Here is a 26,147-nt window from a genome sequence, read left to right on the forward strand (position 1 = left end):
TTGGGTACACCTTTTCTTTTAAACAGCGAGGGAATATTAACACACTCATTTGTTAAACAACGAGGGGATACTGACACCCTCAAGGTGTACTGGGTTCTTGAAAAAAGTGCATGACAAGAACACCTTCTGAAAATGAAAAAATGATCTCACTTCAAATTACTTTTGAAAACCCTTTTATACACCCTTACCTTAAAGAACTTTGGGGAATAAGATGAAAGGCAATTAAAAAAAGATATCAAGTTATAAATGCACCAATAGAGTATAGAGGTGTCATTCAGTCACTCACTTGATTAAAACAACGTATTTAAGCTACCAACTATTGATACAGCAACTAATTATTGATAGCCACATTCGGTTGTGATCCAGAAAGGGATATGATACATGAGCATTTCAGAGGCAAGATCCATGGTTTTGGTGTCTATCATTTTGCCTATGGTCACTGTTATGCAGGTTCATGGTGTGAAAGGTCAATTTGTACACCATTTCAGAAGGCGATGCCAAATGTGGAAAGTGGGGCTCTAGTGGCATTTTTAACCCCATTAATAGATAGATGCAGTCCTCCGTGCACTGCTGGTATAATCATTCACATTAATCTCGTTTTCTGTTTTTAACTTATGCTAAGATCTCAACTCTCTGAACTCTTTTTGGTTAAATTTCAATCAGCTAGAAAAGCAACTATGAATGCTATTCCTCTAACACTGGAGAATGAATAAGTACACAAGGCCATCACTACCACAAATAGAGGCCACCACTTCAGATAGAGTTAGAACCATTAAAGGTGTTTAGATGTTCAGAACAGAATGCACAGGAAACTACTCTGTTACAAGAATTTACAAGAATTTTTCAAGTCGTGAGTTCTCCCCAGTATGTTACTTGATTCCATTGGGTAATTCCAAAACATATGATATTAATCTCTGTTTTGCACGCATATTATGCTTTTGCTGGAATTCATTTCATTCTCTTTTGCATTCACATAGCTTCCTCAAATAGATGTCTGAAATCTGGGTAAAGGAGGAGCTCTAGAGGCAATCAGATGGTCAACATTAGAGAAGGTAAAGCTTGTGATGGTCACATACTTTCTATTTACCATCTACCTATCACAAAACCCATAACAACCCTGCAAATTCATCTTCTCCCATCACAAAGCCCTTTTTTCCATCAAGTCTAGCCTATACTTTTATTTACTACTCTAAAACCCCAACTAAAATTTAGCTTTAACCTTTTCTCATTATAAACAGAAGTTATTCCCCTTTCTTTAGCCTTAACAGACTGCAACTCTGGGGGTATTGGGTGATGAAATCTACTAATTTTAAACCCATATGCAGAGGGAACTTATCATATAGCACTGCATTGGCCTCAATCACAGCAAGCCAAAGCTTATGAGGTTCTTCAGAAACGTCCAGAACCATTTAGAGAGAAGAGCAGTGTTCCTTTACCTCAAATTACCCAAACTCAATCCTCCTTCCCCCTTCGGAATGAACACTATTTTCTCTATTTCATATGTACTGGAACAGGTATCAAGCATAAATTATGCATACTGTACAGAGTACACTGTAAAAAAAGTCAAATTATGGAGCACTCAAGTTAATAAGAAACTATTGATAAAAAATGCCTTAGTAATTCAAACCAACAGGACAATTTCCTTCCACCGAAAAAGAAGCAGCAATGTGAAGGCAACTTTCCATGTCACAAAACCATTTCCAATAAAGCCCACATGTATTTTGAACAGATACCTGTTCCAGTACATATACCATTTCTCACATAAAAAAAAAATCACTGCGCAAGTGGAATTAAAGTTTAAGGATTTTAACAGATGCACAAACTGGAACAAGCACAAGAAGCTGCAAGACAAACTAAAATAAGAAAAATAACTACTTTGCTCAAAGTTCCACCTATAACGTGGACCATCAAACATTTGGTTCCAGATTTTCAATCCCAATGAGGCACGAATTAACACATGAAGATAAACCCAACATATGTCCTGAGCCAAGTCATATCAAAATACAGTAACAGAGGGGAATAAACTCAAGAAGCTTCAGTAACAGGTTGGGTCACTCCATACTTCACCAACAACTTACCGAGGGACTCTGGTGAGCAAACCTCGTACTTCACCTTCCCAGAGGGGGAGAGAAAGACCTCAGCTAGTTCAAGCTTATCTGATGTAAGGCTTGTGCTGTCCATGGTCTTACTAAGCACCTTCAATGCAAGCTGAACAGCTTCTTCCCTGGTGATGTCTTCCTTATAATCCTGCTTAAGCATTGACTGGGCTGCCTGATTGTTCGCCCCAATTGCAGCTGCCTTCCAACCAGCATAATTGCCACTAGGGTCACTCATATAGAGCTGGAAGCCAAAGTTCTTATCCCAGCCTGCAAACAGAAATGAGACACCAAATGGACGGAGCCCACCAAACTGTGTATAGCCTTGCTTAGTATCACATAGAGATTGAACCAGCTGTTCGACTGGCATTGGTTCCTGGTAAGCATAAGTGTAGCGCTGGGCTTGGACTCTGGCAGTGTTAATTAAGATGTTGGCATCAGACATTATACCAGCCACAGCACAGGCAACATGATCATCGATCTTGTACATCTTCTCAGTGGACTTGGATGTTTGGAGCAGTTTAGATGTCACCCTCTTTTCTCCAACGAGGGCAACTCCATCTTTTGATAATATCCCAATAGCAGTTCCTGCATTTCCAATAGCTTCTATCGCATACTCCACCTGGTAGAGGCGACCTTCCGGGGAGAAGATCGTCGTACGGCTATCATACCTCCGAGACATTTTCTGGAATCACTCTAAAAGACACAAAAATACCATGTATTAGAACCCCAGACCTGAAAGAGTCAAAAAGAAATGAATGGACACCAAAACACAAAAGCAGAATGACTACAGTTCAAAGCCCATCAAAGGATTCACTATAATAACAACACCAAACCACATCCAGCACCATAGTGTGAGGGTATTATGCTAAAGCATATCCTAGAAACACATGAAAGAAACTGGAGATGGAAATATCCTTTTGCAACATCATTCCTGCCATGTTACCACTTGAAAATACACAAAGTTACCTTCCCCCCCACCCCCAATAAAGAAAGGTGTATTGCCACTTCACTTCGAAGTTCCCTGCATTATGCAAACACTCAAAATCTCTTACTCTCTATGTTCTCTGATGAAATAACTCGAGAAAAACACAGGTTTTGTGGTTTCTGCCGAATTCTCAGGCACAGAGATAAATGGAGCTCTCTTGCTATTAACCCTGAAACCAAGACCGTTGATGTTTATAAAACAACCCCTAAAACACCCCCTTCCTTCCATAATGGAAATGGAGGTGCTTCTGCCTACCATAGTCTGTTATTGAACCATAGCAACTGATAAGGAGTTGTGCTGATGTGGGCTCTGATGTGGAAATTTGGCCCACATCAGCCAACATTCTCCCACTTGGCCCATATTGCCACATGCCAAAACAAAATGTTTTTATGTCACAAACTTGATTTATGGTCATACCATAACATCCAAGTATCCTTATGGACTACTTAACATACAAATTGAAAACTCTAATCCATGAATCATGGCAGGCTTGGCAGCACATGTACAATATGAAGAATACTCCCATACATAGTTGTCAAAGCGCTAGGCAACCCAAGGCATTAGAGGGGATTCCTAAGTGCTTAGGCAATAAGACGGCCGCTAGGTGGCGCCAAAGGGACCTATGTGTCCTAGTATTCTTTTTTTATGTATCCATTATATCTAATAGGGGCGTGTTTGGTCCAACGGTAAAGGTACGAATGTTGCGACCTGGTGGTCAAGCAGTCGAAACAGCCTCTCGACATTCTCGGGGTAAGGCTGTGCAATTCTCCCACCCCCACCCCCTGGACCTCACACATGCGGGAGCCTCGTGCACCGGGTACGCCCTTATTATATCTAATAGACTAGTATAACATATAGTCAAATAGCATCTTAGCAAAGATCTAATGCAACAATCTACACTTTCTACTTATATTTTACATCAAGAATACAAATATCCAAATAGCATATTAGCAATGCTATAACTCTAATAAGAGCATAATAGCATATGATTAAGATTTAAGAAACAAAATTATAAATATAAAGCAAAAAATGACTGATATCCAATATATCTTAGTCATAAATAATATTATAAGCAATAGCTATTCGCCAACAAGAAAAGCAAAAACTCAACAATAAGTGAAGCACTAAGAACACCAATAAACAACTTGAAAATCTGAGAAAAACCAGCAGCAGAACCTAGTTTATCAACAGTAATAATCATAGTTCTAAATCTCGGTCAAGTTTCGACAGAAATTTCCCAGTTTTGAGCAGGGTCAAATTGAAAATGTACTGGTTTCGAATAGTTTAGACAGTTTCGACCAACCCATGACATGTTGAATTTTACCCCCAAAAGTACCTGGTTTCGAACACCCATATCTCGGTTTCGAGCTGGGTTGAAACCTGCCTCAAGATCAAAATTCTTATCCTTGGTAGTAACTACAAACAATACACAACAAGCCAGCAATTAAGATTTAAACTAAACAGCTCATACTGTTAAGGTTACACAAGTTGTGTAGAAAGACAACTTTTTGGGGGGTGCTAAAACAGTTAAAGAGCACCCTGCACTACGTTCAATAGATTTATGCCTAAATGCTGTCCAGTGCTAAATTGCATCTCCAAGGAATTGGCTAGCACAAACAACAACAACAACAAACTCATCCCAACTTAATGGGGTTGACCATATGGATTTAAGCAAAAGAAAAAGGGAAATAACACAACACCAGCACATCAGAAAAATCTCAGCTAAATGGGATCAGTTACATGGATCCTTGCCCTCCAATCGGCTCTATTTGAGGTTACACTTGGGACAAAGCCTAAACTATGCATGTCTTTCCTCACTACTTCTCCCCTATGGTCATTTTAGGCTTGCCCCTAGCTCTTTTAACTCCTTCAATCTGAATCAGATCACTCTTCATTACTAGTGCATCCTCAGGCCTCCGGTGAACATGGCCATACCACCTCAAACGACTTTCTTGGAGCTAATTATGGATCGGAGCAACACTCCCAAATGATCTCTAATATGTTTATTCCCTACTTTATCCTTCCTAGTTTTGCAGCACATCCATCTTAACATCCTAATCTTTGCTACATATAGCTTATAAAAAATATGACCCTTCTTATTGTAATAATGGGATTTAGGGATGTTAGAATACAAACAAGTCCTTAGGTTCTTTCGGGGTTTAATGGTCCTTGTGATATTTTAGAACTTCCTCTCCATTATTTTAAATAAAGAGGGCTAGTTTCATGTTAGACACAAGTCACTATTCCTCTCAACATTCTATCAACATGGTATCAAAGGGGAGATCCAAACCCCTCTCTCGTGGTGCTTCTCTAAACTACCGAGGGCCTCTCTACTACATCTCTTCTCCTTGTCTAGGCTCTCAGATCTCCTTTTCCTTATGATTTGAGAGATCCAACCCCTTTTCTCACCTTTTCGATTTAGGCTTTTCACCCTAATCAATTTTTGTCTCAGGGTTTTGTTTTCCCTACTTTTTGCATTGATCTATGATAATGACATCTTCTTCTAGTGTTGTTCACCTGCTATGTGGCATGTACTAGCCACTTTTCCATTTTTGGCTCCCAATCTAGAGAAAATCAATTTTTTCAAGGTTTTTCCCTCCTTTTTGGTGCTTTTTCTGCTTGGAGTGGTTGTATTAGTCTATTTCAGCGATCTTTGCAGCTTTGTGACCGTTAACCATGTTTGGATAATGTAGGGATGGATTTGACAAGTCAAACCAGCCCCAAACTGCAGGAACTTTTAATCAGAAGAACAACCAGAACCAGCCCAATAAAATATCAGAAAATTATCTATCTCAACAGTTTCAGAAATTCTGTAACTGAATAATCAGCCAAGGAATTAAGGACTTAAATCGCCAATCAATAAGACTAAACAATGAAGCTTATGACCAGCAACCAATCAGCAACATCCAGAACAAAGCGATTCAAAATTCTGGGCAGAAACCAGAATCGGCCAGAATAGAGAAAATTTTTATAACAATAAAATTCCAGGTCTGATTGACCCCAAATTAGGATCGAACCACCCTCTCAATAGGCCTAACACTCGACCAGAATAAGGGAGCCATCAGGTGGCTGGTTGGTCTGATCAGTGAAGGATCGGGTAGGAGAAATCTGGGAAATTCGAAACCAGAAATTTAAAGAAGATCAGATCTGTTACCTGATTTGTTTGAACAGTAACAAACCTTTGAAAAGAAGACTTTGAAAGAGAAAAGGAACACTTGAAGATGAACCTCTTGGACTTCTCGCCGCAAAGAGTTGTCGGATCGAACACCAACCCAATACCTTGATCAAACACAAGGAAGTTCTCTCGCAGAGAAAACAGCAGCAGCAGCCATGTAGTTTGTAAAAATCGTGGCTCATTAAAGGAGCCATAGCTTTATTTATAATAGTGATAGGGGTTACATAAAATAGAAACTAACTTTAGTTTCCAAAAACTGAAATAGGAAACTAAAAATTAGAAACTCAACTAGTTACTAAATCTGAAAATAGAAACTTACAAATTAGAAAGTCTTGTGACTGAAAATTAGAAACTAATTTAAGACTGAAAATTAGAAACTAAATAACCCCATCTAAAAAGGAAACTAAAGAAAAAGGAAACAAATCATTGAATCCCGTATGCAACCTTAGAACCCCTAGTTTAGACCCATAAAAGTAGCCCAATATACTCCAAACCACATGGACTGAAGGCCCAACACGTATACAACCCAACCCTAAGCTTATTCCTAATAAAACAAGCCTAGTTTGGTGAAGAATCTGCATCAACTCTCCCCGGCTTGGAAACATTCGACTCCGACGAATGGATAAAGGACATGTAACGCTCATACAAGTCGGGATCAAGTCTCTTGAAATCATCAGCATGAATCCAAGTACAGTCACTACGGGGACGGCCTTTCCACTTGACAAGAAAAGTGTGATAACCGGTGCCACGGCGAGAGGTCTTGTAATTATCATCCAAGACGTCTTCAATAACTTCAGAAGTGGGTGGCTTCAGTTGAGGCAACCTCAGCATTTGCTCCGAGTCTCCATCATCTGAATGATGCCCAACATAAAGGTGAAGATGAGCCACATTAAACACGTTTCTTATGGTCATGTCATCAGGCAACTCAAGCACATAAGCATTAGGTCCTATACGTTTTAGCACCTTGTAGGGACCCATCTTTCGTGGATGTAGCTTGGTATTGACATCTGTCTGAAACCGTTCAGGATTTACTCGAATCATCACCTTGTCCCCGGGTTTGAACTCCACATAACGCCGATGACGATCAGCAGAAGCCTTATACACCTCATTGTTCAAGGCAATACGTCGTCGGACGTTGGCATGCACCTCAGTGATATGACGTAAGAACTCATCAGCTTCAATACTAACTCGAGCCTGGGGTGGGAGTGACATAAGGTCAATAGGCCGCTTAGGTTGGACTCCAAGCAAGATCTCAAAAGGAGTACGACCTGTTGTCCTATTCACTGAGCTGTTGTAGGCAAATTCTGCAATGTCAAGAATAGAAGGCCATGTCTTCTCATAGTCTCGAACCAAACACCTCAACAAGTTTCCCAAGCTACGGTTCACCACCTCTGTCTGTCCGTCTGTCTGTGGATGAAATGCAGTTGAAAAGTTCAGCTTTGTATTTGTCTTCAACCACAATGTCTTCCAAAAATAACTCATGAACTTAACATCACGGTCAGACACAATACTAGTTGGCAGCCCATGTAGTCGTACTACTTCCTTGAAGAAGAGCTTTGCAACCTGATAAGCATCAAAAGTCTTACGACAAGGTATAAAATGAGCCATCTTAGAGAAACGATCCACAACCACCATAATGGAATCATATCGTTCTCTAGTAGGGGGTAGTCCAAGAACAAAATCCATGCTAACATCAAGCCACGGTGCATGAGGAACAGGTAGTGGAGAGTATAAACCTGTGTTCTGTTTTCCCCCTTTTGCCAACTGACATACACGGCATCTCTTGATTACATGATCGACATCCTTTGCAATGCATGGCCAATAATATCGATCAGTCACCTGTGCAAGAGTCTTATCTTTCCCAAAATGTCCCCCTAATCCTCCTCCATGTAACTCTCGTATGATGTGATGACGTAGGGAAGAGTTTGGGATACAAAGCCGCGTGCCAAAGAACAAGTACCCGTCATGAATAGAGTACTTTAAGTGCTGCCCACCTTGTTGTAACTCCATAAAGACAGTGCTGAAATCAGAATCAGATGTATACTCACCTCGTATCTGATCTATGTTAATAACATGTGCTGAAAATGTGTTAAGTGTGAGCACTTTTCGGCTAAGTGCATCAGCCACTGTATTCTCTTTTCCCGCCTTGTACTTTATAGCAAATACAAACTCCTGCAAGTAGGCTACCCATTTGGCATGTCTATGGCTAATCGATTTCTGTGAGTGAAGGTGCTTCAAGGCCTCATGATCAGTGTACAAAATGAACTCCTTACCAATGAGGTAGTGCCTCCAATGGCGTAGCACTTGGACGACTGCATACAACTCCAGATCATAAGTCGAATAGCGCTTCTTGGCCTCATTCAATTTTTCGCTATAAAAAGCGATGGGGTGTCCTCCTTGCATTATCACTCCTCCTAGCCCAACATGTGAAGCATCTGTAGCTACCTCAAATACTTTGTCAAAATCTGGTAGGCGTAGGATGGGTGCCTCGGTCATCTTCCTCTTCACAAGAGCGAAGGCTTTGGTCGCTGCAACTGTCCATTCAAACTTCCCTTTACTCGACTTCATACATTCAGTGATGGGTGCCATTACTGCACTGAAGTTCCGGATAAATCTCCTATAGAAGGAAGCCAACCCATGGAAGCTACGGACTTCTGTTAGAGTCTTAGGTGTGGGCCAATCAGTGATGCTCTTGATCTTCTCTGGATCAGCTTCAACCCCCTTTGATGACACTATAAATCCAAGGAATACAACCTTGGGCAGCATGAAGGAACACTTCTTGAGATTACTGTATAACTTCTCAGCACGGAGTACTCTCAAGACTTGCCTCAAGTGATCCTTATGCTCTTCTTGGTTCTTACTGTATACCAGAATGTCATCAAAATAAACAACCAAAAAGCGACCAATGAAGGGACGAAGGACCTGTGTCATCACCCTCATAAAAGTACTAGGTGCATTTGTCAGACCGAACGGCATGACTTTCCACTCATATAAGCCATCCTTGGTCTTAAAGGTGGTCTTCCACTCATCCCCAGAACGGATGCGAATCTGATGATAGCCACTCCTCAGATCTTGGAAAAGACCTTTGCCCCGGACAGCATATCCAACATATCATCTAGTCGTGGTATAGGAAACCTATACTTGACTGTTATCTTGTTGATAGCACGGCTGTCCACACACATACGCCAAGAACCATCCTTCTTTGGTGTGAGTAAAGCTGGTACTGCACAAGGACTTAAGCTCTCCTCAATGAAGCCCTTCTGTAGTAACCCATCCACTTGCCGTTTCAGCTCGGCGTGCTCAGTAGGACTAAGTCTGTAAGTAGGAAGGTTGGGTAAAACCGAACCAGGTACCAAGTCAATGGCATGCTGTATGTCTCTCATGGGAGGCAACTCATCTGGGAGATCATCAGGGACTAAGTCAGAAAAATCAGACAGGAGCTCTCTGATAGGTGCACTATACGTTACCTCAGGTTGGGGGGTGACTTCCCTAGTAACAAGTGCCATAACCATTCCAGTCTCATGACTTGTGCGTAAGAACTGTTTATGGGAAATAGTTAGCAACTCCTTTGTGGGCAGAGCTAATACCTTCTTCTCATTGTCAATGCCCTTCTGATTTGACCTTAATGATCTCTTCCGTCGTATTTCAGCCGGCACATTTACCGGATAGAAAGTTGTAGGAACTCCCTTCCACATGAAAGTACACAGATTCTTCTTCCCTCCAACCATGGCATCATTGTCATACATCCAGGGACGACCAAGCAATACATCTGTGAGTTTCATTGGGATCACATCACACCAAACTTTCTCTTCATATCGGTAAAGTTTTAAAGGAACTGAGCACCTCTTATTCACCTCTAAGGTATTACCATTCAGCAAGGATACCTTATAAGGCTGAGGATGTGGGTCAGCTTTCAAGGTTGCTTTCTTCACAAAGGCTTCAGAAACAACGTTGACACAACTGCCACTATCAATGATAATCTGACAAGTATGCTCCCTGACTTCATACGGCTGTAGAATATGCAGTTACGTCGCCAATCCTCTCCTTTGGTTTCAGCCACCAATATGCGAGTAACAATATTTATTCCCTGGGTATCATCCTCATTAGTGTTTTCCATATCATAGTCATATCCACCATCATCATCATCATCTAAGGGGTAGGGATAAAGAGCTGACTCATCCTCCTCATTGGAGTCTTCAACCTCAGCTACTGCATTAACCCTCTGCTTATGTGGACAAGACTTAGCAAAATGTCCTAACTCTCGACAATGGAAACACTGTACCTTATTACTACCTGTCATGGGTGCCTTTCCTTTATGATCAGCTCGTGGAGGAAAAGTGGATTTTGGAGGTGTTGAGCTACTAGGTTTAGTGGCTGGAAAATTCTTCTTTACCTCCCCAGCTTGGAAACCAAACCTTCTAACTGGCTGTGCTAGAAGCTCCTCTGCTCGTAGGGCCTTGTCAAAACAATCCCTCACTGAGTGCACTTCAACAACTCCGATACCCCTGTTGATTTCAACTCGCAATCCCAGTCGAAACCGAGATAATAGTTGCCTTTCATTCTCCCTTATGCCTGTACGAGAATAAATTGCGTCAAACTTGTTCATGTACTCGGCAACAGTCATAGACCCTTGACGAAGAGAGTTCAGCTGGTCTTGTATGCGAGCTCTGAAGTTGCGTGGCAAGTATTTATCTGATAACTCAAGCTTCATCTCTTCCCAACTAGTAGGTTCTCTACCACGGTCTTCCAATTCTAGCTCATAGGTCCTCCACCACTCACGAGCAGCCCCAACTAGCTTAGCACGAGCTAGTTTCATCTTCCGTTCTTCAGGTAACTCATAATAGTCAAAATAGTCGTCTAGTGCCACTACCCAATCATAGAACAATTGGGGGTCATATCTCCCATCAAACTCCTTCAGATCGAGCTTGACCTTCTGTGAATCTCCAGAATACCTTTGTTGCACGGGACGCTCAGTCTCAAAATATCCTCTTACATGCTCTTCAAAAGTAGGTTGTGCTACCGGAACCCTCTGTGGTGCTCTCAGATTAGGGTTTGCTCTCCTGTTAGTCAACTGAGTAACCACATTCATTGGAGTGTCCACTTCGGGTGTGGTACGTGAACTGCCAGTAGGCTGTTGGGGTGGGTTCTCTTCATTCAACAACCTGGCATCCAATTCAGCCTTCAATTCAGCCTTTAGTTCAACTCTCATATTCTGTATCAACTCCATAATAGAAGCTAAGGTGAGGGTGTTGTTCTCAGCCATGCTCTGATACCACTTAATGTAGGGATGGATTTGACAAGTCAAACCAGCCCCAAACTGCAGGAACTTTTAATCAGAAGAACAACCAGAACCAGCCCAATAAAATATCAGAAAATTATCTATCTCAACAGTTTCAGAAATTCTGTAACTGAATAATCAGCCAAGGAATTAAGGACTTAAATCGCCAATCAATAAGACTAAACAATGAAGCTTATGACCAGCAACCAATCAGCAACATCCAGAACAAAGCGATTCAAAATTCTGGGCAGAAACCAGAATCGGCCAGAATAGAGAAAATTATAAAACAATAAAATTCCAGGTCTGATTGACCCCAAATTAGGATCGAACCACCCTCTCAATAGGCCTAACACTCGACCAGAATAAGGGAGCCATCAGGTGGCTGGTTGGTCTGAACAGTGAAGAATCGGGTAGGAGAAATCTGGGAAATTCGAAACCAGAAATTTAAAGAAGATCAGATCTGTTACCTGATTTGTTTGAACAGTAACAAACCTTTGAAAAGAAGACTTTGAAAGAGAAAAGGAACACTTGAAGATGAACCTCTTGGACTTCTCGCCGCAAAGAGTCGTCGGATCGAACACCAACCCAATACCTTGATCAAACACAAGGAAGTTCTCTCGCAGAGAAAACAGCAGCAGCAGCCATGTAGTTTGTAAAAATCGTGGCTCATTAAAGGAGCCATAGCTTTATTTATAATAGTGATAGGGGTTACATAAAATAGAAACTAACTTTAGTTTCCAAAAACTGAAATAAGAAACTAAAAATTAGAAACTCAACTAGTTACTAAATCTGAAAATAGAAACTTACAAAATAGAAAGTCTTGTGACTGAAAATTAGAAACTAATTTAAGACTGAAAATTAGAAACTAAATAACCCCATCTAAAAAGGAAACTAAAGAAAAAGGAAACAAATCATTGAATCCCGTATGCAACCTTAGAACCCCTAGTTTAGACCCATAAAAGTAGCCCAATATACTCCAAACCACATGGACTGAAGGCCCAACACGTATACAACCCAACCCTAAGCTTATTCCTAATAAAACAAGCCTAGTTTGGTGAAGAATCTGCATCATTGGATCTGCGAGCTCAACCGCGTCCACCGGTGGTGACAACTCCAGCACCCTTCCCACTTTTCCTCCTTGTGCTATCAAGCTTTATGGAACCAACTACCTTATGTGGTCACGCTCATGTTGTATCTCCATCAAATCCCGTGATTATTATGGGTACCTTACTGGAACCACAAAGCGGCCTACCACAAATACTGATATTGATAAATGGGAGTGTGCAAATTCTCTTGTTATGGCTTTCCTTGTCAACTCTATGCAGCCATAGGTTGCTCATGGCTATATCTCCTTGACTCCACTACGAAGATATGGAAGTTTGTACAGGAGAATTACTCCCAGGCAGGGAATGATGCTCAGGTTCTTTACCTGCGCCAGAAGGTTCGTGACCTGAAGCAAAGAGGGTAACTTCTTTTGCAATACTACTATGAGTTGCAACCATAGTGGCATGAGTTGGACTTCTATGAGGATTATGTTCATGTTCCCATCACTCTTATTGACGTCACCGGATTTCAGAAACGAGAGGACAAGATCAGATTCTATAACTTCCTGGCAGGGCTGAATGTGGAATATAACCAGTTGCAGGCTCAGGTTCCAAGCGGTCTTCGTTTCCTACCTTGGAGCAAGCCTATGCTATGATCCAACTTGAGGACAGTCGTCGTACCACTATGCTCCCACAGCCTATTGTCACTCCCACCGAGAGATCCGCACTTGCTTTTGGTACTCAGTCCTATAGCGCAACTACACAATCTGGTGGCTCCTCTACTAAAGTTCTAGTGAAGTGCGACTACTGTGGTAAGCAGTGTCATACCAATGAGCACTATTGGAAGCTTCATGCTTGTCCTGCTGATACATCTGGCAAAGGTTGTGGTAACTCCGGTCAGACCAATCATACTGAAGTCGCAGACTCTGACTTTGCACTTAACATCTCAACAGCCTCTCTATCATCTGATGAGCTTAATTTCTTCTCGGCGCCTTCTCACACATATGGAGACCCTTGATGCAACTGTAAGTTCTGCTCATTCCACTCTTTCCGATTCGAGTACCTATTTTTGTGGCCATAGTACATATGTCCAGTCTACCACGTAGATTATTAACTCTGGGGCATCATCATATGACAGGTTCTTTGGCTCTTTTCTCTTAGTATACTACCTGCTCTGGTAATGGTAAGGTAAGATTGGCTAAAGGGATTCATTCCATTATCTTGGGAAAAGGCTTTGTTAGTTGTAATCCTACTTTATCCTTTTCAATTGTTCTGCATGTTCCATCTTTTCCTACTAACTTATTATTCATTAATAGTCTTACTTCCAATCTTAATTGCAAAGTCACATTTTTCCCATCTCATTATATTTTTTAAGATCTGATGATAGGGGCAATGATTGGCTCTAGTAGGGTAGGTGGTGGTCTATATCTGCTTGATGATGACTCATTGTTCGTCTCTGGTTAGGCTCTTCAAACATCTTCTATGTCACCTCCCATCTATGAGTTACTACAATGTCACGTCCGTTGGGACATCCTCCTTTGGGAACTTTAGCTAGGATTTTTCCTTCTTTTAAGCATTGTAATTCGAGTCAGTTTTTTCTGTGAGGCAAGTGTATTGGCCAAAAAAACTCCAATCACTTACTCTGTTTTTGGTAATAAAAGTGTCACTCACTTCTCATTGATGCAATTTGATATTTGGGGTCCATCCAGTTATGTGTCTGTCAATAGTTATAGGTGGTTTGTCTCTTTTATTGATTGTCATTCTCGAATCACTTGGGTTTATATGATGTGAACCAAGCGTGAGACCTTTTCATTGCTTTCAGCAATTTCACTGTATGACTCAGACTTATTTTGGTGCTACTATTAAGATTTTTCGAAGTGACAATAGCCGTGAATATTTCAAAGGGTCTTTTCAAGCTTATCTTTATGCTAATGAGATGGTCCATTAAACCAGCTATGTCAATACTCCAGCTCAGAATGGTGTTGTTGAACAAAAGAATTGCCATATTTTTGAGGTAACACGCTCTCTTATGTTTGAGATGCATGCTCCTCCCCAATACAGAAGTGACGCAGTTCTCACTACCGCTTTTCTGATCAACTGAATGCTTTCTTAGATTCTCGCCTTCCACTCTCCTCTGGATTTTCTCCAGGGCTCTGCCGCTTTTCGTGTTCCTCTTAAGGTATTTGGTTGTGCCTATTATACTCGTGATCATCATCCATGCGAGAAGTTTGATCCGCATGGTATCCAGTGCATTTTCTAGGGTATTCTCCCACTCAAAAAGGTTATCGGTGTTTTCACCCTCCAACTCGACGTTGGTTTGTGACTATGGATGGTCTTTCATCAATATACGTCTTGCTACACTGCACCACCTCTTGGGGGGAGTCTTCTTCCATTGTGGAAGATATGCCGTCTCTTGAACTTGCTACACCACCATCTGTTATCCCTACTGATGTTCCATCTCAGGGAGATATTGACACTCCTACTCCTCCTCAGCCTTGTCCAAAGATGTGTGTTTATAGTTGCAGACAACAAGCTCAAACCACTGCACATCCAACACCTACTCTACCATGCCAATCATCTCCTCTCGAGCCTGATCTTGTCCCCTCGAACTCAGGTGATTCTCTTCCCCCTTCTGTTGATGTTCCAGGTGATAGTATTGAGACTTCTCGTGTTGCCTAGTGTATTTTGCAAAGGCACTAGGTCTTATACTTTACATCCTATCGCTAAAATTGTTTCATATGACTCACTTTCTCCATCTTAGTATAGTTTTGTGCCATCTCTATCATGTGTCTATTCCCCATACCTGGCAGGAAACGAGTGCAGACTCACAATAGCAGGCATCTGGTTGAGGAGATGTAGGCTTTAAAAAAGAATGAAACATGGGATCTACTGTGTCTTCCCTCATAAAAGAAGAGTGTTGGTTGTAAGTGGGTCTTCACACTTAAACAGAAGGCTAATAGTATAGTAGATTGTTACACGGCCAAACTTGTTGCCAAGGGCTTCACTCAAACCTATGGGATTGACTACCAGGAGACATTTGGTCCAATTGCTAAGATGAACACAATCCATGTTATCTTATCCTGTACTATTAACTTAGATTGGGACCTTCAACAGCTGGACGTGAAGAATGCCTTCCTTCATGGGGAACTTGAGGAAATAGATATAGACATTCCTCCTTGGTTCACTTGCTCTAAAACCCAAGGGAAGGTGTGCAAGCTAAAGCGTGCCTTATATATTTATATGGGTTGAAGCAATCCCCTTGTGCTCAGTTCGGACGTTTTCATGAAGCTATGATTGCTACAGGCTACTCTAAAATCAAATCCGACCACACTCTGTTCATCAAGAGATCCAATGGAAAGATTATTATCTTGATCGTCTATATGGTTGATGTTGTTGTTACTGGTGACAATTTGACAGAGATTTCTCATCTCAAGAAATACCTGGGTGAGGAATTCGAGATTAGATCTAAGACATCTTTGTACTTCCTTAACATTGAAGTTGCCAGATTTCTCGTGGAATCTACTTGTCTCAACGAAGCTTGACCTTCCTTCTGAGATAGGTATTTTTGGGGTGCAAGTTGGCAGATACTCCTATTCATGTTAATGGTCACCTGGTTAACAAGGAAGGAGATTCTATAGACAAGGGGAGGTATCAAAGACTAGTTGGGTGTTTGATCTATCTTTCTCATACTCGCCCCGATATAGCGTATACCATTAGCTTGGTTAATCAATACATGCATGATCACTTGATGCAGATTAATTACCAAAATAGGCTTATTTTATTAGGAATAAGCTTTGGGTTGGGTTCCATACATGTTGGGCCTTTGATCCCATGTGTTTTGAGTGTAATAAACTACTTTTATGGGTCTAGAAGGGGGGTGTCTAAAATACGGGATTACTAGTTAGTTTCCATTTTCATTAGTTTCCTTTTTAGTTGGGCTTGATTTGAGTTATATTTATTTCTTTAGGAATCAAGTTATTAATTGAGTCAAGTCATTAGTAGTTAGTTTCCTTTTTCAACTAGTTTCTAATTTCAATTAGTTTCTAATTTCAGTTTTTAGTAACTATTGTATAAGGAGAATATTTGGTTTCCTTTTGAGGAACCTTCTATTTTGTAATTCCCTCCCCCATTAACATTATAAATAAAGAAGAGGAGGCTCCTAAAAGCCTAGATGATTTTGAAAAACAAATTAATGGTTGTTGCTATTGTCTTCGTCATGGAGATTTGTCTTGTGTCTGATCAAGGCTGAAGGAATTGGTGTTTGATCCAATTGACTCTTTGCGGTGTGAAGCCCAAGAGGTTCCTTTCAAGTGCTTTATTCTTCTTCTTATTGTTACTATTCTTCTTCAGCCATCTCAGGTAAGTGATCTGATCTCTCTGTAATTCTGGTTTTAGAAAACCCAGATTTCTCCTATCGGCCTTTATTGATCTAAGCACTCAGCCATCTGATGGTGCTCCAATTTTGATCTCGTGTTAGGCCAAGTAAGAGGGTGGATCGATTCTGTTTTGAAGCCAATCAGACCAGGTTTTCTTGAGTTATGAATATTTCTCCTATTCTGGCGATTTCTTATTTCTGCCCAGAATAATGATCTGAGTTGTTCTGAATATTGTTATTTGGTTGCTGGTTTATTCTTCACTTAATTGGTCTCATTAGCTGGGAATTTAATCCCTTAAATCCTAGTTATTATTCAGTTGCAGAAAATTATTTCTTCTTAAAATTCTGGTCTTTGGAAGTTCTGTCCTCTTCTGTTTCTGTGGATATAATTCTGATTTATGGTTTGTTAGAACCCTATTCCTATATCTGAGTTAGGCTTTCATCTGGTTTATAGTCTAAACTCATAAATTCTAGTTTCTGGGTTCGAAATTCTGATTTACAAAAATCTGTTTCTTCCTTAATTCTGATCTGTTATATTACTGCCTTACTTTGGCTATTCTTGGTTGTTCTTTGGTTTAAAAGTTCCTACAGTATTGGGTCTGGTTTGGTTGTCCAAATCCATTCCTACATTAAGTGGTATCAAAGCATGGCTGAGAACACCCCCACCCTAGCTTCTATTATGAAGTTTCTACAAAAATGGAGAACTGAATTAAAAGTTGAACCGCAAGCTTTGCGGACTGAACTGAATACAAGGTTGTTGGCTGTAGAGACCCAACCACAACAACCTACCGGTGATTCACATACAACACCTGAAGTGGAAGCCCCATTGAATGTAGTTGCTCAGTTGACTAACAGGAGAGCAAACCCTAATCTAAGAGCACCACAAAGGGTTCCGGTAGCACAACCTACACTTGAAGAATATGTAAGAGGTTATTTTGAGATTGAATGCCCCACATATCAGAGGTACTCTGGCGATTCACAGAAAGTCAAGCTCGATCTGAAGGAGTTTGATGGGAGACATGACCCCCAATTGTTCTATGATTGGGTAGCTGCTCTGGATGATTATTTTGATTATTATGACTTTCCTGAGGAACGGAAGAAGAAACTAGCTCGTGCCAAGCTAGTTGAGACTGCCCGTGATTGGTGGAGAACCTATGAGTATGAACTGGAGGACCGTGGTAGAGAACCTACTACATGGGAAGAGATGAAGCAAGAACTATCTGATAAGTACTTGTCATGTAATTTTAAAGCTCGCATACAAGACCAATTGAACCCTCTTCGTCAAGGAAATATGAATGTTGCGGAATACATGAACAAATTTGATACACTTTATTCTCTCACAAGCATTAGGAAGAATGAGAGGCAATTACTTTCTCAGTTTTGACTGGGATTACGAGCTGAAATTAAGAGAGAAATTGGTGTTGCTGATGCATATACAGTGAGAGATTGCTTTGACAAGGCTCTTCGAGCAGAGGAACTTCTGGCACAGCCAAGTAGAAGGTTTGGTTACCAAGCTAGGGAGGTCAAGAAGAATTTGCCAGCCACTAAACCTAACACTTCAATACCCCCAAGAGCCACAACTCCTTTATGTGAAGTGAAGATACCTCTATTCAAACCAAAAGAACTTGAAGTCAAGGTTCACATTGAAGAGATGGTTCTTGAAGCTTCAAAGACAGAAGGTCAAGAGATAGAAGATTCAACTGAAAAGTTCTACATTGAAGAGAGCATAGTAGACAAGACTAAAACCATGGCAGAAGACTCCAGTGAAGGATTTTACATTGAAGAGAGCATAATAGACAAGACTAAAGATGTGGAAGATGAGGTAGTGATTGAAAGAACTCCACAACAAGTCTTTGACATTCATGATGAAAACGAAGCGTTTGTTCCAATCCTTGATGAGAAGGTTACCAACATTGACGACTCTATGCACACGACATTCACAATTGATATTGATTCAGAGGTTGAGCATATAGAGTTTGTTATGCCATCATGGTTCTTTGAAGAGAAAGCTCCACACCTTGAAGACTAACTTCCAAAAGTCTACAAGCAACCAGAATTTTGTTTAGGAATGGTTAAAGCTGCTACGCACATGTTGTTTCCTCCTTATCATTGCAAAATTCGAGGACGAATTTTTTCAAGATGGGGAGAGTTGATACAGATTAATTACCAAAATAGGCTTATTTTATTAGGAATAAGCTTTGGGTTGGGTTCCATACATGTAGGGCATTTGATCCCATGTGTTTTGAGTGTAATAAACCACTTTTATGGATCTAAAAGGGGGGGTCTAAGATTGAATACGGGATTACTAGTTAGTTTCCATTTTCATTAGTTTCCTTTTTAGTTGGGCTTGATTTGAGTTATATTTATTTCTTTAGGAATCAAGTTATTAATTGAGTCAAGTCATTAGTAGTTAGTTTCCTTTTTCAACTAGTTTCTAATTTCAGTTTTTAGTAACTATTGTATTAGGAGAATATTTGGTTTCCTTTTGAGGAACCTTCTATTTTGTAATTCCCTCCCCCATTAACATTATAAATAAAGAAGAGGAGGCTCCTAAAAGCCTAGATGATTTTGAAAAACAAATTAATGGCTGCTGCTATTGTCTTCGTCATGGAGATTTGTCTTGTGTTTGATCAAGGCTGAAGAAATTGGTGTTTGATCCAATTGACTCTTTACGGTGTGAAGCCCAAGAGGTTCCTTTCAAGTGCTTTATTCTTCTTCTTATTGTTACTATTCTTCTTCAGCCATCTCAGGTAAGTGATCTGATCTCTCTGTAATTCTGGTTTTAGGAAACCCAGATTTCTCCTATTGGCCTTTATTGATCTGAGCACTCAGCCATCTGATGGTGCTCCAATTTTGATCTCGTGTTAGGCCAAGTAAGAGGGTGGATCGATCCTGTTTTGAAGCCAATCAGACCAGGTTTTCTTGAGTTATGAATATTTCTCCTATTCTGGCGATTTCTCATTTCTGCCCAGAATAATGATCTGAGTTGTTCTGAATATTGTTATTTGGTTGCTGGTTTATTCTTCACTTAATTGGTCTCATTAGCTTGGAATTAAATCCCTTAAATCCTAGTTATTATTCAGTTGCAGAAAATTATTTCTTCTTAAAATTCTGGTCTTTGGAAGTTCTGTCCTCTTCTGTTTCTGTGGATATAATTCTAATTTATGGTCTGTTAGAACCCTATTCCTATATCTGAGTTAGGCTTTCATCTGGTTTATAGTCTGAACTCATAAATTCCAGTTTCTGGGTTCGAAATTCTGATTTACAAAAATCTGTTTCTTCCTTAATTCTGATCTGTTATATTGCTGCCTTACTTTGGCTATTCTTGGTTGTTCTTTGGTTTAAAAGTTCCTGCAGTATTGGGTCTGGTTTGGTTGTCCAAATCCATTCCTACATTATCACTACTCGACACACATGGAAGTTGTGTTGCACATTCTCCGTTACATGAAATTTGCCCCAAGTCGTGGCATCTTTTTTTCCCGTCATGATCACCTTAGGGTTGAGACATTCATAAATGCTGATTGGGCAGGTTCTCTTGATGACCACAAGTCTACTACTGGTTATAGCACGGTTGGCACCTTTGTTGGTGGGTAACATTGTTACATAGCGAAGCAAGAAACAAGTTGTGGTTACGGTCAAGTGCTGAAGCGGAGTTTCATGCTACAACTCTTGACATTTGTGAGTTTCTATGGCTACATAGTCTTCTTAAAGATTTGGCAGTCCCTGCTACCAATCCTATGAAGCTATTTTGTGACAGCAAATCAACCATAAAATCATTGCTCACATCACCACCCTGTCCAGCATAATTGAACCAAGCATGTAGAGATCGATCAGTAGTTTATCAAAGAGAAGCTAGATAAGGGTCTTATCACTGTCCCTTTTACTCACAGTAGTGAACTGGTTGATGTATTTATGAAAGGTCTTATAGTAAGATGTTTCATCCTATTATCTGTAAGTTGGGCATATGTGATATGTATGCACCGACTTGAGCTTTAAGGGGGAGTATTGTAATAATGGCTTTCAGGGATGTTGTTAGAATCCAAACAGGTACTTAGGTCCTTGTAATATTCTAGAACATACTCTCCATTATTATAAATAAAGAGGCTAGTGTCATGTTAACACCAGTCATTATTCCTCTTAACATTCTATCAACACTTCTCAACTGCCCAACATTCTACCCCCATACATCATAGTCGGACGTACAACAACCCCATGGGATTTTCCTTTAAGTTTTAAAGGAATACGTCAGTCACACAACATTCCGGGCGCACCTCGCCACTTCATCCATCCCATTTTAATTCTCTGTGAAACGCCATCCCCTATGTCACCACCTTCTTTATCTATAGTTGATCCCAGATATCTAAAATAGTCACTTTGCGATATCTCTCTCTCCTCAATTTTCATAATGTCGTTATCCATCATAGTGCGACTAAAGTTGCACATTATACTAGCAACAGATTACCAAATTTCAGCTTCATATTGCACAAACGCATTCAAGCAACTCCTAACAATGATTAGATGCCATGGACATCGCTCGATTTAATATAAAAAAAATGAGAGAGGAAATGAGAAAGAAGTAAAAAAAATAAAAAAAAAATAAAAAAATAAACATAGTGAAGAAGAATGAGAACGAGAAGGAGAGGAGAAGATGAATAAAAACATAGTGAGAAGAAGAAGAAGAAGAAGAAGAAGAAGAAGAAGAAGAAGAAGAATGCATGGACAAAAACTTACTGCTGGAGATGCTAGAGATGCCAGATAGATGACACAGGGCTGCTGAAAACGTGAGTAGGAGGGAACAAAAAGAAGAACAAAAAACAATTCGATTATCAATTACACTGTTAAAAGAGAAATGGAGGGGGGAGGAATAGTGAAAAAAAACAAAAACATAATGATTTCTTCTCACATTCATGGGATGAAGACAATAAACCCTTTTGAGGGTTAAGACCATAGTCAGTTCAAACAGAAATGACAAAAACTTTGTACGGACAGTATGGCTGAAAATTTTAAAAAGGACAGTAAAAAATATGGTCAAACATTTTGAAAATGGTAATGAAATTAGACAGAAAACGCATTAAATGATTAGATTTTTCATGTATGAGGCCAAAAAGAGGGCAATATAAGCCCATAAATTGGGAATTATTATCTCAATGCATGTATTCAAAGCTCAAAGCAACTGTATTATCAAGCACCCATTTCAAACTCCACATGTCATTCCAAACTCCACAACCATTCCAAATTTCAAAATCCAAGCAGCATATATCAAAGAAGTATATCAACTTCAGTAACACATTTCATGTAATAAGATATTCAAACCTATTCCAAATTCAAACACATAAAAAAAGAAACATTGAATCTCTAAATATATCATCCAACATCATACAAGAACCATAAAACATATGTTCCAAAATTTAAACCCCAAAAAAAAACTCCAAATGTCATGAAAGAATGTCCAAAGATCAAGATTCAAGACTACATAAAAAGATCCAAAGTAGATCCAATAGGACTCATCCCATCCACTCTAGTGTTTAGTAGATTGGGTTAAACTTCAACATACTTTTCTTCAAGTCTCTCCATCCCCAAACCAATATCTTCTTCAACAACATCAACAACAAGAAAAACTCAACCTTATCCCAACTAAATGGAGTCGGCTACATGACTCTGTGCAATGACAAAATAAGGATAGTAATTGTAAAAGGAGAGGAGCACAGCAGGAAAAAATCAATAGAACCCACCTAAATGGGATTAGCGACATGGATCCTAGCCCTCCAACAAACTCTATTTGGGGTCATACTGGGGACAAGACCTAAACTATGCATGTCTTCATCACTACTACTACTCTGGTCATTTCATGCTTGGCTGGCTTGCCCCTAGCTCTCTAAGGTGCTTCAATCTGAATCAGATAACACCTCCTTACCGATGCATCCCAAGGACTCCGTTGAACATGGTTATGCCACCTCAAACGAATTTCTCAGAGATTATCATGAATCAAGACAACTCCAAAATCAGCTCTAATACTGTCACTCCTTACTTTGTCCTTTTTAGTTTTGCCGCACATCCATCTCAGCATCCTCATCTCACCTATACATAGCTCATCTATATAGTTCTTCTTAACTGCCCAACATTCCACTCCATATATCATAGCCGGTCATATAACTATCCTATAGAATTTTCCTTTAATATTTAAAGGAATATGTTAGCCATGCAACAATCCGGAAGCACCTCTCTTAAGCCCAATGTTTTCTTACAACATATTATTTGATTTCAATATCGGTATTGGCAGTGCTGATTGCTTCACCTTCCTTTCTTTTCTTTTCTTTTCTTTTTTTTTTTTTTGGTGGGTGAGGGCAGAAAATTGATGCAAATAGAAACATTTCATAGATGAGGAAGTTCAATGCCTCAACTCTATAATTTTTCATCTCAGATTTTTTTTAATGATGATGATCAAAGGGAGAAAGAGTATGAACCATTATTATGAATCTTAATATTTTCTTCTCTCTGAGATGCTCAAGTCCTCCTATGAGCTCCCATTATTTATTCTTCCAATGTGAACTACTACCAGTTGATCCTCCCAATTTCTCCTGCCATTATTACTAGCACAATGGATCTCATTAAACTGGGCATGGAATTTTTAGCTATGGTAGCAGCATGAAGTCATGGGTTTGAGTCTAGGGGAGGCCACAAATGTTAGGACTAAATCTAGTCCATTGTCCACCTACCGCTCCTGGGATCCTGCAAGGTTGTGACCCTTTATATCAGAGCAAGTCTGCAAAGAGTGCATTGATGAAACAAATGGACTCCATTTATATGTGAATACGAATGAGCAGATCTGCAAAGAGTGCATTGATCAAACAAATGGACTCCACATATATGTGAACACACTGATGCAGATTCTTCACCAAACTAAGCTTATTTTATTAGGAATAAGCCTAGGGTTCAATTTCATACATGTTGAGCTTTTGGTCCTATGTGTTTTGAGTGTAATAGGCCACTTTTATGGGTCTAAAAGAAGGGCTTTAAGTTTACATACGGCCCTACGGGATTACTAGTTTGTTTCCTTTTTCATTAGTTTACTTTTTAGTTGGGTTTGATTTAAGTTATATTTGTTTTCTTAGGAGTCAAGTTATTAGTTGAGTCAAGTAGTTAGTTTCCTTTTTCAGCTAGTTTCTAATTTCACTTAATTTTTAATTTCAGTTTTTAGTAAGTATTGTATTAGGAGACTAAATTAAGGTTTCATTTTAAGGAACCTTCTATTTTGTAGTTCCCTCCCCCATCATTATAAATAAAGAAGATGAGGCTCCTAAAGCTAGAATGATTTGATAAAAAAATTTAATGGTTGCTGCTATTGTCTTCCCATAAAGGGTTGTCTTGTGTTTGATCAAGGCTGATGGAATTGGTGCTTGATCCAGTTGACTCTCTATAGTGTGAAGCCCGAGAGGTTCTTTTTTCTTCTTCTCTCAACCATCCAAGGAGTTACATATTAGTCCAAGCACTACAGGTACTTAAAACTATTCCCTTTCTCAGTTCTGCCCATAAATTCCAGAATTTCTTGCTCTCCAATCCTTCTCTCTCCTGGACAAACCAACCATCTGATTAGGCTCAAATTTGGATCGAAGATGCACCTCTCCTAGTGTGAGACTCGACAAAAATTACAACCCTATTGGACCACCTGATTTTGAGTTATTGAAAATCCCCTCAATTCTGTCCTATAGTGACTGTTATCCTATTTTCGGACCTGAGACTGACATCGATAGCATAGATCTATTTGCTTTTGATTCCTTTGGTGTTCAGATATATTTTCCATATTGTTACTAACCTATTTCATCATCTAAGTTTGCTGGAGCTTTGTCTACAGTTCTTTATAGTCTGATTTCCTGTGCATGTTTTTTGGGTTGGTTTATGGCTGTTCTTTGGTAAAAAAATCCTGCAGTTGTGAGCTGGTTTGACTTGTCCAAATGAGCTTTACATTACACACATGAATAATCAATTCTCCAATGGCTTCTGGATGCTTTGTAGAATCAAGAATGGGAAACGATTTTTTTTTATCATGCAATTAGTGGTAATGATCGACAAACATAAACTGGCTGGTTTTCAATTTTTTTTCTGTTAAATACGTGTTTTAAGGAAAAAAAAATTGGTAATCTTAGCTTTTTTTTCAATCCTTATTTCCTTTCCATTTCTTCTTTAGTTTATTATCTAGTATAGCCAGATTATCATGCTCAACATTATGTTGGATTACACAAAACAATATAGTTATAAAGAGAGGAAGAAGGGAGCAAGTTCCCCCAAAATTGTGTGAAAACATGTATTGGAAGCAGGGAGGAAAACAACAATAGGAGCACTTCTTCGGAAAATAGGTTTTCTGCCCTTGCATTACAGATAACACCTATTTCATTCTTAGAAACAAATCACTTCTCAACCTGACCCCGAAAATTTTGTGTAGGAGAAATCAGGCCTGAACCTTTAGAAAACGAATACGGGAAGCAGAGGAAGAGGAAGTTTACCTCCTCCGGCGCCGGTGCTGCAAGTCTGAACAGTCTTCGGAAGGAAAGGGGTGGAGGCGAGGGCGGCCGGTGGCTTCGAAGACTCGTCACTTGGACAGTCGAACACTCGCTAGGGCTCGGTTCTCCTTCTCCGTTCTCGGACTTCCTTTTTCCTAAACCCGTTCTCACACTACTGTTTATAGTGAAAGGGGAAGGAATGGAGTAAAATGAACGGAGTATAGGATTTTATCTTACCAAAATGTTTTATAAAAAAAAAAAAAAGAGTTAATTTACAGAGCCACCACCTTGGAGAATGCCAATATTATAGAAACACTCACTTCCTTTCACCAAATTAGACTCAGATCTCTTATCGTCAATTACTATTACAGAATATACTAGGAATGCTGATATCAACAGTTTATTTTTCTTAAATACCATTCCACCCTTAAAAATAATAAAATACCGAAATTACCCTTACAGTTACCCTTGATAGTTTAGTACAAAACCCTTGTAGTCCCCAAATCGATTTCACCATGACCCTTTTGATGACGGCAACTACGGCAGAAGAACATTCCCTTTCGATGATTTCACCACAACCCTCCCTCTGTTTTGAATCCCATTAAGAGCACTAGCGGAGCTATTGCTACTTATGATGACAGTCTTTTCAACAACAAACACACTGGATCACGAGATTAGATGATATAATTTCAAT

At 39.8% G+C, this 26,147-nt stretch overlaps 1 protein-coding gene across 3 annotated transcripts; it reads right to left on the reverse strand.

The window, feature by feature from the left end:
• Positions 1–1,859: 1,859 nt before the first annotated feature.
• LOC122089078 (proteasome subunit alpha type-4-like) lies at positions 1,860–25,656 on the reverse strand. Of its 3 annotated transcripts, none has more exons than XM_042658525.1 (3): positions 25,457–25,656; positions 21,687–21,725; positions 1,860–2,792 (listed from the first exon to the last, which is right to left on the reverse strand). In XM_042658525.1, exon 3 carries the CDS (start codon positions 2,776–2,778, stop codon positions 2,026–2,028), a length of 753 nt encoding a protein of 250 aa, XP_042514459.1. In that variant the 5' UTR covers positions 2,779–2,792; positions 21,687–21,725; positions 25,457–25,656; the 3' UTR covers positions 1,860–2,025. The 3 variants fall into 3 exon arrangements, with proteins under 3 accessions (XP_042514459.1, XP_042514458.1, XP_042514456.1); XM_042658524.1 differs by having other exon boundaries at positions 21,687–21,728; XM_042658522.1 differs by lacking the exon at positions 21,687–21,725.
• Between the last annotated feature and the right edge of the window lie 491 nt (positions 25,657–26,147).

This window comes from Macadamia integrifolia, chromosome 9 (assembly GCF_013358625.1).
Source record: "Macadamia integrifolia cultivar HAES 741 chromosome 9, SCU_Mint_v3, whole genome shotgun sequence".
NCBI classification, from domain to species: domain Eukaryota; kingdom Viridiplantae; phylum Streptophyta; class Magnoliopsida; order Proteales; family Proteaceae; genus Macadamia; species Macadamia integrifolia.